Source organism: Oryzias latipes, chromosome 3 (assembly GCF_002234675.1).
Source record: "Oryzias latipes chromosome 3, ASM223467v1".
NCBI lineage: Eukaryota > Metazoa > Chordata > Actinopteri > Beloniformes > Adrianichthyidae > Oryzias > Oryzias latipes.
Window position 1 is genome coordinate 23,501,908 of NC_019861.2, and position 15,013 is coordinate 23,516,920.

Genomic DNA, 15,013 nt, shown 5'->3' on the forward strand with positions numbered 1-15,013 from the left:
ATTTAGATGTTTTATCACAAGGAAAAGAGGTGAAAAACGTCACCCTTCCTGCAAACAGTCTTTTCCAACATCTTAACTCAGGCAGGAGGCTCGAAGGAAAAAACATCATGCCATGCTATTCTTAAGCCTTTTTTAGAAAACAAAACCCATGTATGCGTTAATATATCACCTTTGGCACACAAAAGAACGCATTTTTATTAAATATTAATTATTTTCCTGAAATCTTTTCCAACTCTGAAGTAAAACGACTCCATCTCTGAGACACCGGCTTTCTCTACGTGTGGGTGAGGCTCATTTTATGACGTCAACTTAAAGTCAGCCTCAGCAGTTTCTCAGCATGCAAACTTTTGCAAAGATGGATGTGTATACTGTGCATATAAAAGGAAAGAGTTTTTGCCAAACGTGGAGAAAGTGTGTGTTTGTGTTAGCTTGGGGGTGGTGCTGGCTGAGCAGACTCTTCCTGGAGGGGACTGTTCTCACTGGTCTACGTCAGCTCAAGAGAATCCCCTCGTTTTCGTGGATTGGGAGGGGCTGGTGCTCAGAAATGCGTGAACAGATCAAAAATACTGCTTTGGGGTGTCTTTTTGTGGGTAATAAACATTGTAATACACTTAAACGCTAAAAGAATTGATTTTGCATGGTATAGGACAATTGACTCTTCTTAAGTGCAATACTTTAGTCATCATACAATAGGTGCAGAATCTTCAACAGACTGCTTTTTTAGACCACCTCTCTACTTAAACACAAGCATATTTTGTTGTGCTTCACATGCTCATCACAGTCTAATTTTTTTATTTTAATCCCACTGTATTCATGTTTAATCCCTTTGCTGCTGTGTTGCCATAACAATTGTGCTATCCTAGGCACTTTACCATTGGGAGGTGGATCATCTAGACCCACTAGACAGTGCGCTGAACCTTTTTTCTTCAATGATTTGTGATCTTCACTGGTGTCCATGGATTACATGAAATCTTTCCACCTTTATCCACCTTTGTCATGGTAGGGAGAACACGTCAATGTAAGGGTGGGGTCATCTAAGATAGCACAAGGGTTCAACTGGGACCTGAGTCCCTATACCATAAACATGTAAATGTGAACTGAAAACTTGACTCTGGGCTGTAGACTTTTTTTTTTACATGTTTAATTTTTATATACCGTGAGGAAACACAAACTAATCATACTGGGAAACTGAAAATAAGTTTGAAAAACATGACTTAAAAGATTAGAATACTAACATTTGACATAAAAATGAATTGTAATACTGGACTACTTTTTCAATGCCTTATAGATGGGAAAAAAACAATTAACTTAGTGACTGCAAGATGCCATGGTTCTGTGGGTACAAAATATTATTGCAATAACCCCTTCACGCCAGTAAAATGAAATGTAACATTCAGGATCCACTTAATTTAGTGGAATATTTCATTCCTATAACTGGATAAATTCAAGCATGAAGGGATTCAAATCTCTTGTTTTTTTTTAAAGAACCTTTGGACATATAAGTATATATATTTTGTTGACACACTGTACAGCATGGGTAAAAGTTTTCCCTTTGGTTTAACTACTCTAGTCCTAAATGTAACATTCTTAAAGTTTCTGTAGGTTTTTTACTACCAGTGTATTGCTTAATCAATTTAATTAATTAAATAATCGTTCTCGCTGTAAAAGGATTAACTCTAAGTTGACAAACACTTGAAACCCAAAGATCAGAGAATTTATTTTCAAGGACTAATAAAAAATAATCATTGGGTAATATATTAGTATTGCACAAACTTAAAGGTTATTTTACTGTTTGCTATTTTTTTGCTTTTGTTTATGGCAGTACAGTGTGTGATTTTGTTGTGAATCAAGAATTGCTAACTCTTCCTTTCAGGTTTTTCGCTAGAAAAAGTCAAATGTGGTGATAGAGAATAATTAGCTGAACCCTAAAAAAATATTGTCATAACTTTAAAGTCCCATTGCAATCATCTTTTGATCTGTTGTAAAAGCCTTCCCAATGGTCTTTGATTATGCCGTTTCTAGCCCAAATCAAAAAAAGTGTCGTTTTCTAGGACATGTTTTCTGCAGTGACAGTAGTTTATTAGAAATTCATCTCTGAGTTGTGGCTGGGACTGAGTAATCCTGTCTTCATTTCCCATCATCTTTAGCACCTACATCACTGCTAAAGGCTTTTTCCATTGCCCTTTTTGTCTACCCTAGATTCACGATTTGACTAAATAAATATTGGCTTAACCCTTGTGCTATCTTAGATGACCCCACCCTTACATTGACGTGTTATTCCTACCATGACAAAGGTGGATAAAGGTGGAAAGATTTCATGTAATCCATGGACACCAGTGAAGATCACAAATCATTGAAGAAAAAAGGTTCAGAGCACTGTCTAGTGGGTCTAGATGACCCAACTCCCAATGGTAAAGGGCCTAGGATAGCACAAGGGTTACGCGTGTCTCCTATCATGAAAAAATGTTAAAAACACCATCATTGGAGTGTCTCTTTTATGTGCTGCAATTCTGTGCACTAATTTAATTGGGGAATGAAATGCACTTTTTTTCATTTGTAGAGTGGAGGTAAGATCCACCTCCGTGCCGGTTCCAAGCCCGGTTTGAGAAGGTTGCGTCAGGAAGGGCATCCGGCGTAAAACATTGCCAAGTTTACCATGCGACTTGTTCGCTGTGGCGACCCCTGATGGGTGAAGCCGAAAGAGGAAGAAGAAGTAGAGTGGAGGTAAGATGCCCCTCTGACCACATCCCACTTTTAAGGCCTATTTTTGGATATGTATGTGAGCTTAACATTTGACCAAAACCCTGGATTTACAGAGGTCATAATACTAGATGATGATCAGTCACTAAAGTGTAGCACCTCACTGAATGCCTGACAGCTTACCCTTAGTTTTTCCATCTGTGCAGTAAGTTTAATACTTTGTTCATATTCAGCTGAAATATTGCTAAGATAATTTCAGGTATAAAATGTTTCCATTTGAACTATATAGCTATAGAATAAATACAATAAAACAAATAAGTCAAGTCCCTATTTCGACTCTTCAGTGTGTAACCTAAGATGCAAACTGTTTATGAGAGAAATCCATCAAAACTAAACAGGTCTATACATAATACAGCGATAAATAACACAGGATTTTCCTTAACTAAAAGCACAAGTCCTTTTTTTTTGGCTTGCTTGATTGGCTATGTTGTTTTCTTTCTGAGCAGTGAGTTAAGGCTTTTGTGCAGCTCCCGGGACACTCATTTAACGCTGAACTCTCCCTCACAGTGAAGGAATGAGCAGGGCAGTTCCCTTCATGGAGCTGCCATGCCACACACTGCACACTGCAGAGCAACGGGGAGCAAACCTGGCAAACCATGGTAAGTCCTTGGCATTTAGAAAAGCAGGCAGGTCATAGGTGATGGGTCAGTTAGATTAATCAGCACTCACAATCAAAACAGAGAGTGCATTGTAGACTTTTCTAACTCAAACATGACTCCCTGTTCATTATGGCAAGTTGTGTGTAACAGGTTTCTTTGAGAAGTCTCATGAGGTTTACCTGAAAAAAAAAATCTATGCAGGTGGATCTAATAATGCAGTCTCACGGTCAAATATTTGTCTTCTCTGCTGGTTTGTTTGGGCTATTATTAGAAGTCCACAGCTGAGGCTGTCAGCTGTATCAATCTGTCTGGATCCATTTATCCAGCAACCTGCCTGCCTTGTTTGGCTGTTGGAGTGTCTGTCTGAATGCATTTCCATAGAACCCGTCTCACTCTGCCTTAACCCAGTCACCACATGCCTGTTCTGCAGGCAGACAGTGCAGCATGCATCCTCATCCAACAATGTAAACACAACTCTTTCCGTGACGCACTCTTTACATGCACACTTGAGGAGTGTGTGTGTATGTGCTGTGGTGCAGCGGGATGCAGCTTGGAAGCATTCACCTCTCTCAGAAAATACCAGGCGCGTGTGCGCAACACAAGTTTTGGAGCAGAGACATGAACGACCCACCTCCAGCTGACAGAAGCCGGCGCTGTTCTTGCTGCGGGCCGCTTTGCTCTTCAAATAAATAGAAAGCCATCTCCGCACTGTGAATTTTCGCGTGCTGGTATCCATAACAACGACGAGTCGTTTGGACCTATCCCATAATAACGAGCATTCCCTTGACAGGGGATGTCCTAGGAGCCTTGCGTTTGTCGCGTCCTTAGTTTCCCCGCTGCTTCATCCTCCTTCCCTTGCGTTCAAGATTCACCCATCATCGTCCTCCTGCGCCGCCCGTCTCTCCACCTGTGCCCTTCCCTCCCTCCTGCTGTCTCAGCGGCAGTGAGCTGGATCAGGGCTGCAGAGCCAGAGCCACGCAGCCTCACGGCGGGGTGTCGCAGCAGAGGGCTCTGCGTAAAGAAAGCTGACGGCGAGATCTGTTCCGCTGAATCAGGAGAGGTGTGCGCGCGCTGCCGCCTCGCGGCGTGGCCTGTGCGTGGTCATCTCCATCCCCTGCTGCTGTCTTTCCCTGCAGAACAACGGATTGCCACCCGTCACATTTGTTCGTGCGCCGCCGGCGAGCTCTCCACCCCGCCCTCCCCGTGCCTCCCAACAGCATGCAGCAACAGCTGGTGAGGTCACACACACATGTGAACCAGCAACCGCCTCTGCTGTACATTCTCATCTGCCCTACCCGCTTCACGGTACATCATTTAAGCATTTTGCATGCAGATCAACTGTGTTGCAGCAGGCGGTCAAGAGCGTCGAGGGAAGAAACCAAGATCAGTGATGATGACGGTCAGGGGGGACAGCAATCACTTAGATTAATCTGATTGATATGAACGAGCATATGCAGGCACGCGCGTGGAGGTATTTGGATCTGTCACATCAGCAGCTTTGCAGAGCTGCAGTGTTACATAACCATATACAGATAAGAGCTGGGTGGAGAGGTAGAGACCAAATTAATGAAAGGTGGGGGTAAAGGAGGCCAGATTATGTGTCCATGACTGACCCAGGCTTACATTTTCTCTAAAATCTTTCAGCAAGGTCAACATTTTTTTTTGCTCCAGTGCTCTGGAAAAAAAACGTGTTGATTTCATGACTGTCACCAGTTTGACAGGATGTGGAACACATTTGTACTGAATGTCCGTTGTTTGGGCACATTGTGGCACAAATAAAAATGTAATCAGATGTGTTCAATCTGTTGTGCTGAGTTGTGGGCGGAAAGTCGGGATTATAGTCTGGTGTCTTTGTCCTGGCAGGATTAGAGCTCTGTAAGGGGATCACCACATTCATATTTACACAGGCCGGCAGACTATGAGATAGACATCTTTGGATAAACATGTGTTATTAAAATAAGGAAAATTGACAGGAAAAGGCATTAAGTAACATATTTTGGAGACAATTGGCACCTAAAATGATTTAGAGTGATGCATTTATGGTAAATTAAGAGAATATGAATGCCCCTTCAGCATTTTATTCACAAAGATACATTTTAATCACCACAACATAAAAACACAGTTAAGAACTTTAATAATTTTTCACAAAAGCTGTTCATTCCTTTCTTTCACAACAACTATTTGTCTTTAGCCGTTAGTTAAAAAAAATAGAAAGTGTCATTCATAATGCAAAGACAAAAGTCTAATTAGAAAAGATAATTGTATGAATTTGAGTGACATATTTTTGCTCTTTTACATTTCCAAACTCATCCTGTATCTCCTTAAAATTAAAGTTTCATAGAGACACACAGACGTGGAAATTCAGAGAATGACATGACATCAAAAATGATCAAGATGTTTATAATTCATAAAACAAAAAACTATAATAAAAGGTTTTGAGGGAAATCATTACAACCTCTATAGACAACAGAAATTGTTGCCCAAAAAGTGCACTTTATCTACATTTCTGTGCAAACAGGCTTCAAAATATAGAAAACACTGAATTCAAATTTAGGATTCTGAAGATATTTTTGTCGTAAAAAAGACATAAGGAAAAAGAAACATATGTGACATGCAGCGCAAAAACATAAAAACTAGAAAGAAACAATCATAAAATCCATCTAGTTCTTTCAAAAGCCTTAGACTAAATATGGCAGATGTTTGGTTCGTACCAGGTTACCTGTATATAAAGATTTCTATGATTGGGCACATGTGAAAGTTCATTTGAACTCTGGGGCATACCAAAAAAAAAAAAACAGCAAACTCTGATAAGCCTAAAATAAATTGTGGCGCGATTCACCAACAGTGAGAACGAAGATGGACTGTTCAGTAGCCCAAAGCGCATTCATGACCCACTAAGAGCAAGAGACGTAAGCGCCATGCATCTGTAAAAGGAAAACCATGTCTGCAACCAAAGTGACATTAGTAGATTGCTCTGCCTGATAAAACAATGTGAATGTTGTTGCAACGATATCAGTAAATAACTATTCAAGGAAGTGGTGGGTAATACACCGGGATGTCAGGGTCACACACACTGAATCCTGAAGCTTTCTTAGCACCTCTGAAATGGTCCCAGCCTGTTTTTGCAAAGGTTTCCTTGGCTGATTGTTTCTCACAATCCATCAGTGTGAAGTCCGAGTCGAAACAGATCTCAATCTGACCCAAACTCTGGAAATCTCCACCCTAGTATCAACAAAAATAAAAACCACAGACGATCAAAATAACAAACTACATAAAATCGAAGTGTATGCAAAGCTGTGAGTGTTTGTACCTTGGATGAATGGACACACTGGATCTTAGGCTTGAAGCCATAGACATTCTCAATCGCTCCTTCAACTTGTGAAAACTGCACAACAGACAAGAGTTTTAGTACAGGATGGCAATCACATTTACTTTTTTCAGTTTCATTTTTACAAATACAGTTTCAAATAAAACAAAATATAGAAGGGAAAAAAAACTACTTTCACTTCCATTCAAATAAAAAAGGCTAAATAAACCCAAGCTATTTCATGGTCTTCTATTTGGCTTTATTCATTTTTAAAGATGTGTTCTATGTGTGCACAAGATGTGGAGTGTATTTTATAAAAAAGTGCACTTTAGTAAAGTTATCTTCACTTTTTTTTCTTTCACTAATCATGTGCACTCAAATGACAAACGCAATGAGAGATCAGTTTTTACCTCAAGAAAAAAAAACTTAAACAATCAATGTCCTCCTTAGGCTTCACCAACGTTCATAATGCAGCCGTTATGATTCAAAACAGACATGATGTAACTCTGTGATGTGTCAGTAGACATACACTTCTCTGTCTTCCATTTGTAATGTTGTTGACCCTAAACTCTTCTTTGTCTTAATACACCCAAAAAAGCTGCCAGGTGAGTCACAAATGGAGCTTTGGTAAGTCAAATGTGAGATTTATAAACCTTATATTGCCATAAAAAACGGAGACAGCTACTTCTGGACACTCCTTTGGGTTAAACAAACAGTGAAATCAAAGTAGTATTTTTAGTACCGGTAGTAGTAGTTTTATTTTGATGTGTCATATCATTTTTTGTGATTTAAAAGATCATACGTACAGGGTAGTATTTGTCAGAGGGGGTAATCCCAAACTTCACCAGGACACTGCAACAACCAAGTCACAGATTTCAATGTATCATTGTTGTGATAAGCATGACATATAGAGGACAGGTTGCTTCAAACAGGCTTAGGTATTTTGCAGTGTGTGAGTGTTGTGCACCTGCTTAAGTCCAGTTTGTGATAGAGTTCCAGTGCTTTGCTGAAATACTTGTGCTGACTGTTCAAAGACTCTGCCTTGGCAGCACAAGTCCCATGTTTGTGCCACTCGTACTTCCTGTAACAAAGAAGCAAAAGTGAAATAAATAAAAAAAAGGTCAGGAAATAAGTGTTCGACCAAGGCCATGACACATAATCTCAGACTGTTGAGATTCAAAACAAACTACATTTCTGATGTATGAAATGTGTAGTATCTTTACATATTTAAAATGTTAGTTAAACCAAGTTTAACTAAGTTTGATGGGCCAAACTTACCAGAAGCTGACAGATGAGCGATTACGCAAATCAGGCCAACTCTTGTTCATGTCAGGAAGCAGATCCTGAAACAGATTTATTTATTAGAAGCAGTGATGAGGCTGAAACAAAACTCTGAAGAAAGGAAGTAGGGGAAAATGCACTCAATAAATTACTAGACTGTGGGAAAAGCATGCCTAGTAAGTAAATTCATCACTAAACCACAAAAACAGGCAAGAATTGTATTTAAAAAATATATGAAAAACTCTGTCAAAATATTGCCATTTTTCTTTCTTTCTTGTAAATCTTAAAACTTTTAATGTGAAGCAATTTTTTTAGTGTTGATCAAACTTTTAACAAAATGTTTCATGTTTTGGACCTGAATATAAAACAAATAAAACAAGTAATTCTGTAGTTTTCTTTTAATACCTTTACTTGAAACCCCTAAATACAATTGGTTAATTATTATGTCAATGTTGACTCTTTTTCTCAAATTCTATAGAATTTCTATAAAATGTGGGATGATGGTAAAAAACAAACATACTTATTAAAACATACCTATCTCCCCTTCTCATTTGCCAGCAGCATAAACATTAAACTTTACAGTAAACTACTCTAACACTTTTAAAGCATTGCTGCACTTTAATTTAGCTTTCCTAACTCCTTTGTGAGGAAGCCTGAGTGACAAATGATCCATTTACCTGTTAGGAAACTTAAACAAAAAATTATTTAAACATTAATTGATTTGGGATCAGCTGTTTTTTAAATAAACAAAACAAAAAACAAAAAAACACCCCAGTATTTCCCAAGGGTGACATTGTTCTATAGTGAAAGAGAAAATGTCATCATGCCATGTCCTGAGTTACCGTCTAACATCAGTCTAGACATTTTTGGGAAAATAGGATTGAATTATTATTTTTTTCAAAAAGGAAGGAGGAAGGTTTGACACACACACAACTTGTGGGGAAGAAAAAGCAGTCAATAAAGACACAGAAATGCACTAGTCACCATTTGTTTCTACCATTAACAGCTAAACAAAAAAGTAAAAAAGAATGAAAAAGGTTTTATTAAGTCCACCCTCCTACAGTCACAGATGATATACACGGTCTACATATTGTAGATACATAGAAATAAAAAGACTTTAATATATTGTTTCTACTTCTATTTGGTTTGATTAAACTGTATTATACCTCTATCAAAGAAGGGTTGAAATGCCATGAGGAATTGCAGTCCATGCCCTTATCAGGCCTAAAAAAACAATAAAAATCCCAACGTAAGCAGTCTGATTGAAGGAAAAAAACATTTTTCAGACAACCTTCAGTGTAAAACAGCATGGATTATCCAGCAGGATTCAAACTATTTCCATTTCCTTACCAGAGTCCATGCAGCGTCCAGTAGCTGATGTTTGGATGGCAGTGCTCCATCTGGCAATGATAAATAAAAAGTCACTGCTAATTCTACAACTGCCATTGCTGCTGGTGGTAAGAAAAAACTAGGAACAAAAACAACACTTTTAAATATTTTTACATAAACAGCAGACAAAAAACATAAATTGAACAATCCAGGACAGTTTAAAGAACTAACATTTCTGCACTTAAATACATATTATAATAAAACAGTTCAATAATTTCCAGTTTAACAGCAGTGGATAAAAGAAAAAATATAAATTAAACCCATTGTGGGAAATTTGCTTCAATCAGGGCAAAGCTATACTCCTGCCTTCTTTTAAAGACAGAACTGAGAACAAAATCACAGGACAGCACGGTAAGCATAAAATAGAGGATGTGAGTCTTATGCTGTGACTAAAGGAGACATAATTCTCCTGCACGCAGTCCCGATGTTACCATCTTCAAACAGTGTTGCTGACACACAGCTACTCTCAAAACCCCGACATCACATGCTGTCAAAGAAATATATGTTTAGCATTTTTCTTTTCCCAGCGAGGGGATCATCGCTGAACTCGACAGCCTTGACGACAGAGTTAATCCTGCTTATGAGTCTGATGGCCAATCATAACTTCTTCTGTAGCACTGCAGGGGCCAACTCCCATTACATTTTGATACTGTGATTTAAAAAGAAAAAAAAATACAAGTTTCCAAACAAATGACAACATTTAAATGAAAAGTGATTTTCTATCATTTCTATAACATTTTGTTCTTGAGAAATGTATTTTTTTTTTTAATTTTTTAAACAGCAAACCATTTCGAGGTACAGGACTTAACAAGATAGATCAAACACCTTCAGGGAATTTGGGCTAGCCCTACTAGTAATTTAGCAATTGTGAATCCACTAAAGTAAAAGCAAAAGCCCTTGAGGTTTAATTAATTCGAGGCAGCAGTAGACTGTGTAGAAATTCATCTGAGATATCAGACATCTCACATTAACTCTACCTCTTAAAAAGTGAAGATTTTATCATCAACTGCCCTCTGGATTTATACGAGGATCAATAAAAACTGAAGATGGTTATTTTTTCCACATTTGCTTCTCAATCTTTTACAAACTTAATGTTTATCTCAGAATGTAACAACAGGACAGCAGACGGCTGTGTACATGTCAGTTCATGGTGTGTAACATCAAGGATGCTTGTTCCTCAGAAGATGTTAGCAGCAGTAGAACCGTCCCCCCCATCAACCACCAACATTAAATGCTTAGTGCTAGTGCTTTTATTTGCGAGTTATGGCAATGGGTGGTTTTACATCCACCTCATTACTGGCAGTGGAAACAAAAAAGTGAACAGCTTTGTCTTTTACTTCCTTATTTATTGATAAACTATGCATCAGTTGGGATTTTGGAAAAAGTAATCTCAAGAAAGGTTATTGATGCGACAAACTTATGCTGGAAACCACAAGAGGAAGAATTCCATGGATGTTTGAAGGAACAGCAAAAACACTGTCTCACTTCCTCATTTTAAAGGGTGAGACCTAATTTCTCTGCTTCCCAAAAAGTTAGAGTTGCTTTAGTTTATTTATTTGCATTCAGGGGGGTTTATTGCTGCAATCTATTGTAATGAAATGAAAAAACAAAACAAAAACCTCAGATCGCATGTGTTAGTGCAAGATGAAAAATGCAAAATAAAGTAAATGAATAAAGCTGAGAAACTCACAGAGCAGAAGGTGTTGGGCCAGTGGTGGGTCAGGATCAGTTTGCTCCACATATGGCTGAAATACACACACGTTTCAAAGCAGCCCAGACTTATTTCAAATCAGATCAACACAATGTTATTTGGTGAAGTGAGGCAATTATTATATATTGGAGCAGAAGCAGAAATTTGCCATTGTAAAAAGGCTGACAGCTTTGCATTTTCTATACTTACTGAGGAGAAATAACAGCAGCCCAGGACACGCATGCGCACAGGGCGAGCAGAGAAAGAACGTGGAGCCTCATGATTTACCTTAAATACAATTCCTCTGTTAAAAGATGCATCTTACCCAAAAAAATATGTGAAATAATGACAAAATGTTTTCGGTCTCTGGAAGTCGATCTGCGTGAGCTGAGATGCTCATTTCTATAGTAAACACATTTAAAAATGAAAAACAAACAAACAAAATCTTCTTCAACTTAAAAAATGTGTTAACATTTTGCTTTTAATCGCTTTAAACCTCACTGGTCTTTTGCATGATTTTTTAAGCTATTATTTTCCCCTTTCTATCCTTTTATTTTAAGGTGAGGAACTTGAAACGTCTGACCAAACGAGCACTCACGAGGCTGACCGATTCTTGACGGAAAAGGGCGAAGTAACAACACGAATCTTTGTAATGTTAAGAACAGGATTTTTGTTGCATTCAAATTACATAAAGTCCCTACATTTCAGCACTCATTGTTCATATCTGGAACTTCACTTCAAGTACAGCGTGTCCAAATTATAGTTAAAATAGTTTAAACAACGTCTTGTGTTTTGACACAGTCTTGCCGTCTCAGTACAAAAGCTAGAATATTTAGCCTCGATGTGTAAAAAAACAAACAGACAACATTTAAATCGACTTACCGAGTAAATATGAGCTATTGAGTGTTTGCAGGAACTGGTTAAACAACAGGAGTGTGAACCGGGAAGAGCCGGTTGTTTACTATTTATTGTCCCACCACGACTCTGGTTAAGGACTGTCACCTTAACCAATCGTGAGCTCCGCTCACGTCAACGTCATCACGTTCCAAGCTCCGGTAAACCTCGAGTCAAAAACAGGTCCGGAAGCATTTCAACTTTCATTTTGAGTGTAAGTTATAGATTTAAGAATTAAAATTAACTCGACCAAATTGACAATTACATAAGACGTGTGTGTTTCATCTTAAAATATATTCTGATAAAAAACAGACAGACTTCGACCATGACACGACAGACTTCGACCATGGCCTGAAGAGAATGTTAATTCCAGCAGAGGTCGCTATTACTCTTTTTCACACGCTTGAATCTTTAATTATGCACAACTCCCTCATATTCCGTATAACAACCATTGTCTCTGTGATGCTTGCCAACGTTGTTGAAATGTAAGGAAGTATGCAAATTAGAAATATTGTCACTCACCTCACTATGAGGGTGAAGTCAGAATTTACATTATCCCATCTTTAAAACATGGCAGCATTCATGCAACTGTGAAAAGCATGTACTTTTAACAGAAAACTGACAGAAAATTCTTCTGCAGGTAAATATGAATCCACTAAATTTTTAAAATCACTCAAGATGAAAACAAAATGTCATTTTACAAGAGTGCATTTAAAAAAGTGAGTGAAGCTTTTATGCATATATGCTAGTTTATATAGAACATTGAAAATACATTTTAGATCTTTTTCATAGGACATTCACTTTACAGAACTTTCACCCATTGTTTTTGTTCACAAAGCTACACAGTGACACAGGTTAAAGTTCAGCACTACTACTGTACAACCAGACGAGTTATGTCAAAACCGAAGAGGTGGCAGCCACTTCTGGGGTCATGGGTTAAAGCTCAGACGTCATAGGTCAGGGTGACATGTTCTTCCTCTCAAGTTTATTCTGTATGATTGACAGGGTTTGAGACAAGAGGGGAAGCTCTGAAATAGAATTATAGTTTATGTTATAATTAAATAGAATAATGGCTGTGGTTCAGTTTTTAAAATTTGATCAGGAATGTTAAATAGTGAATAGGGGGAAGACACACTAAGTTTTTATTTCTGTCTGCTCCTTTTCATCCCTAATATCTCCACTCAATGTCCACCTGTTATAAAGGAATTTCATGATTAAATAAAGGCATAAAAATCCCATAGTAAAGCATTTTCAAAATTGATTCTGTTTAGTAAATTACCAATAAAAAACATGTGGTCCTTATAAAAACTGCTTAGATAAATACAATACACTCACACATGTTTTAGAAGAAGAAAGAAAATACACTAGGAATTACATTTTCCTGAATAAACTATATTTTTATGCTTATGAATCTGTATGCGCACCGAATGGAGATTTACATTTTAAACATGAGCATTCACAATGCACGCAAGTATTAACTGGAACCAAAGGGGGAAAAAAATAGAAACATGAAAATAAAATGTAATTTTTTTTTTAAACTGCCAAAATGAAGTTAACTAATTACATGTTTGAGATAAAATCAAATAATTAAATCAAACCAAAAAAAAACAAAGTTGCAGAATTGAGTTAGAAAAAAATATATTTATAATAATTATGCAAGTATGTTTATGCAATTCAAATGTTAGTTTTTTTTTTGAAAAAGCCAAATCTGCTGTCACATCTTACCTATAGGTTTAAATTACAAACAATATTTGTTCTGTATATATGCTATTTTTCAATTTCAAAGAATTTTCTGTGTTTCCTTTAAAGAGAAATTAATATAACTTTGAGATTTTTTTTTGTAACCCGTAAAGGGTTGTAACATTCTATACATTGCACGAATTCCAAAATGAAACCAACTTGACTGATGGCCTGTTTTGTGGTTTCGTCTTGCAATTCCATATGTTTACATCACTCCTTCTTTCCACACACTGTTTCCTGTTCACAGGGCCAAATGAGACCCCATGTTGTACAGTCACATGATTTTGTCTCAAATGTAAGATGTGTTCCTCAGCATCAGAAATAGTCTTGCTGTAACTGTAGCTAGTTTTATAAATAGGCCTTGGCCCAATATAGGTATGAGACAGTGTTTCAAGATCCATCTTAATGAATATGGAAGGAGAGAAAGTTCTGCCCATGCAATGTTCAGCTCAGCTCAACATGAAAATTCTACAGCCTTATGATTAACTGTGATTTGGTGGATTAAAAACAAAGATATTTATCAAACTACTGTACAAGGTTCACTATGTTCAATGATACATTTGTGGTTAACAGTGTGTTATTTCTCCTAAAAAGCCTCAAGACTGACATTTTTGCTGCTTTGGCATTAGTTGCTACTTAACTTTGAGTTTTAGGGTCAATTCATAAATCAACAGGCTGCCACCGTTTGTGCTGAAATCTATCGACCAAGTCAGAAAGCTAGACTATTGTATGTAGCAGGCACATATCTTGAAGATACTGGTTATATATAGGCATCTCTCTTTCCTTATAAGGGGTCGAGGAGTGGCAGGTGGAGACGGGTGGTGGTTTTGTCGGCCCGATACGATTCTTGGTTTAGGCTGACTCCCTGTGGATTCAGACTGACAACTGAGGTTGGGGAAAAGGAAATCTTTAGGGGTAAGAAATAAAATTATATTTGTTTACTCCAGTAATCTCTTGTTTGTTATGAGAAATTTCATTAAATTTCAGTTCAGATGTGAGTGGGGTTGTTGGAGCTGGGAAAAAGAGCACAACCGAAAGATGTCTCAAAATCCTCTGCAGTTGCTAATTATTCTTATGAGTGATGAATGATATATTACTTCAAATGTAAAGGATATGTAGTTATTCAAGAGGATTTAGTCAGGGATAAACAGAGGGATGTTTTCTCGTTAATTAGATTTTTTGTCTGGATCTTGTAGAATCCATACCATACTTAAACGTTTTGAAAAATTATCTGTTAAGATAGTAAGAGAACAGGAAAAAAATCACTTGGAAAACAAAACAGTCTTGTTAATGTGTTAAATGAGTTTTTTCTACTAAATTATTGAACGTAAATGTGTTGATTTTAAAAGTAAT

General features: G+C 37.4%; 3 protein-coding genes across 4 annotated transcripts in view; 1 reads left to right on the forward strand and 2 right to left on the reverse strand.

Annotated features, from left to right (window-relative positions):
* LOC101163402 (ribosomal protein S6 kinase alpha-2-like) overlaps positions 1 to 4,669 on the reverse strand; it is a 29,469-nt gene extending 24,800 nt beyond the window's left edge. The window contains exon 1 of one of the 2 annotated variants that reach the window (XM_023953527.1): positions 3,991 to 4,669. In XM_023953527.1, coding sequence (XP_023809295.1) covers positions 3,991 to 4,095 — 105 coding nt within the window. In that variant the 5' untranslated portion in view covers positions 4,096 to 4,669. The remainder of the gene's footprint in view (positions 1 to 3,990) is intronic. The other variant, XM_023953528.1, reaches the window with a different exon arrangement.
* Positions 4,670 to 5,421: 752 nt separating this feature from the next.
* LOC101163650 (ribonuclease T2) lies at positions 5,422 to 12,033 on the reverse strand. Its single transcript, XM_023953529.1, has 10 exons — positions 11,909 to 12,033; positions 11,237 to 11,314; positions 11,027 to 11,081; positions 9,298 to 9,347; positions 9,114 to 9,171; positions 7,945 to 8,009; positions 7,634 to 7,747; positions 7,473 to 7,518; positions 6,670 to 6,744; positions 5,422 to 6,581 (listed from the first exon to the last, which is right to left on the reverse strand). The coding sequence occupies exons 2-10, from the start codon at positions 11,305 to 11,307 to the stop codon at positions 6,387 to 6,389; spliced, it is 729 nt and encodes a 242-aa protein (XP_023809297.1). The 5' UTR covers positions 11,308 to 11,314; positions 11,909 to 12,033; the 3' UTR covers positions 5,422 to 6,386.
* A 2,414-nt stretch (positions 12,034 to 14,447) lies between these two features.
* Positions 14,448 to 15,013, forward strand: part of LOC101163890 (myomesin-2) — a 31,829-nt gene continuing 31,263 nt past the window's right edge. Inside the window, exon 1 of the mRNA XM_004067358.4 lies at positions 14,448 to 14,575. The gene's annotated coding sequence lies outside the window, so the exon portion shown is untranslated. The remainder of the gene's footprint in view (positions 14,576 to 15,013) is intronic.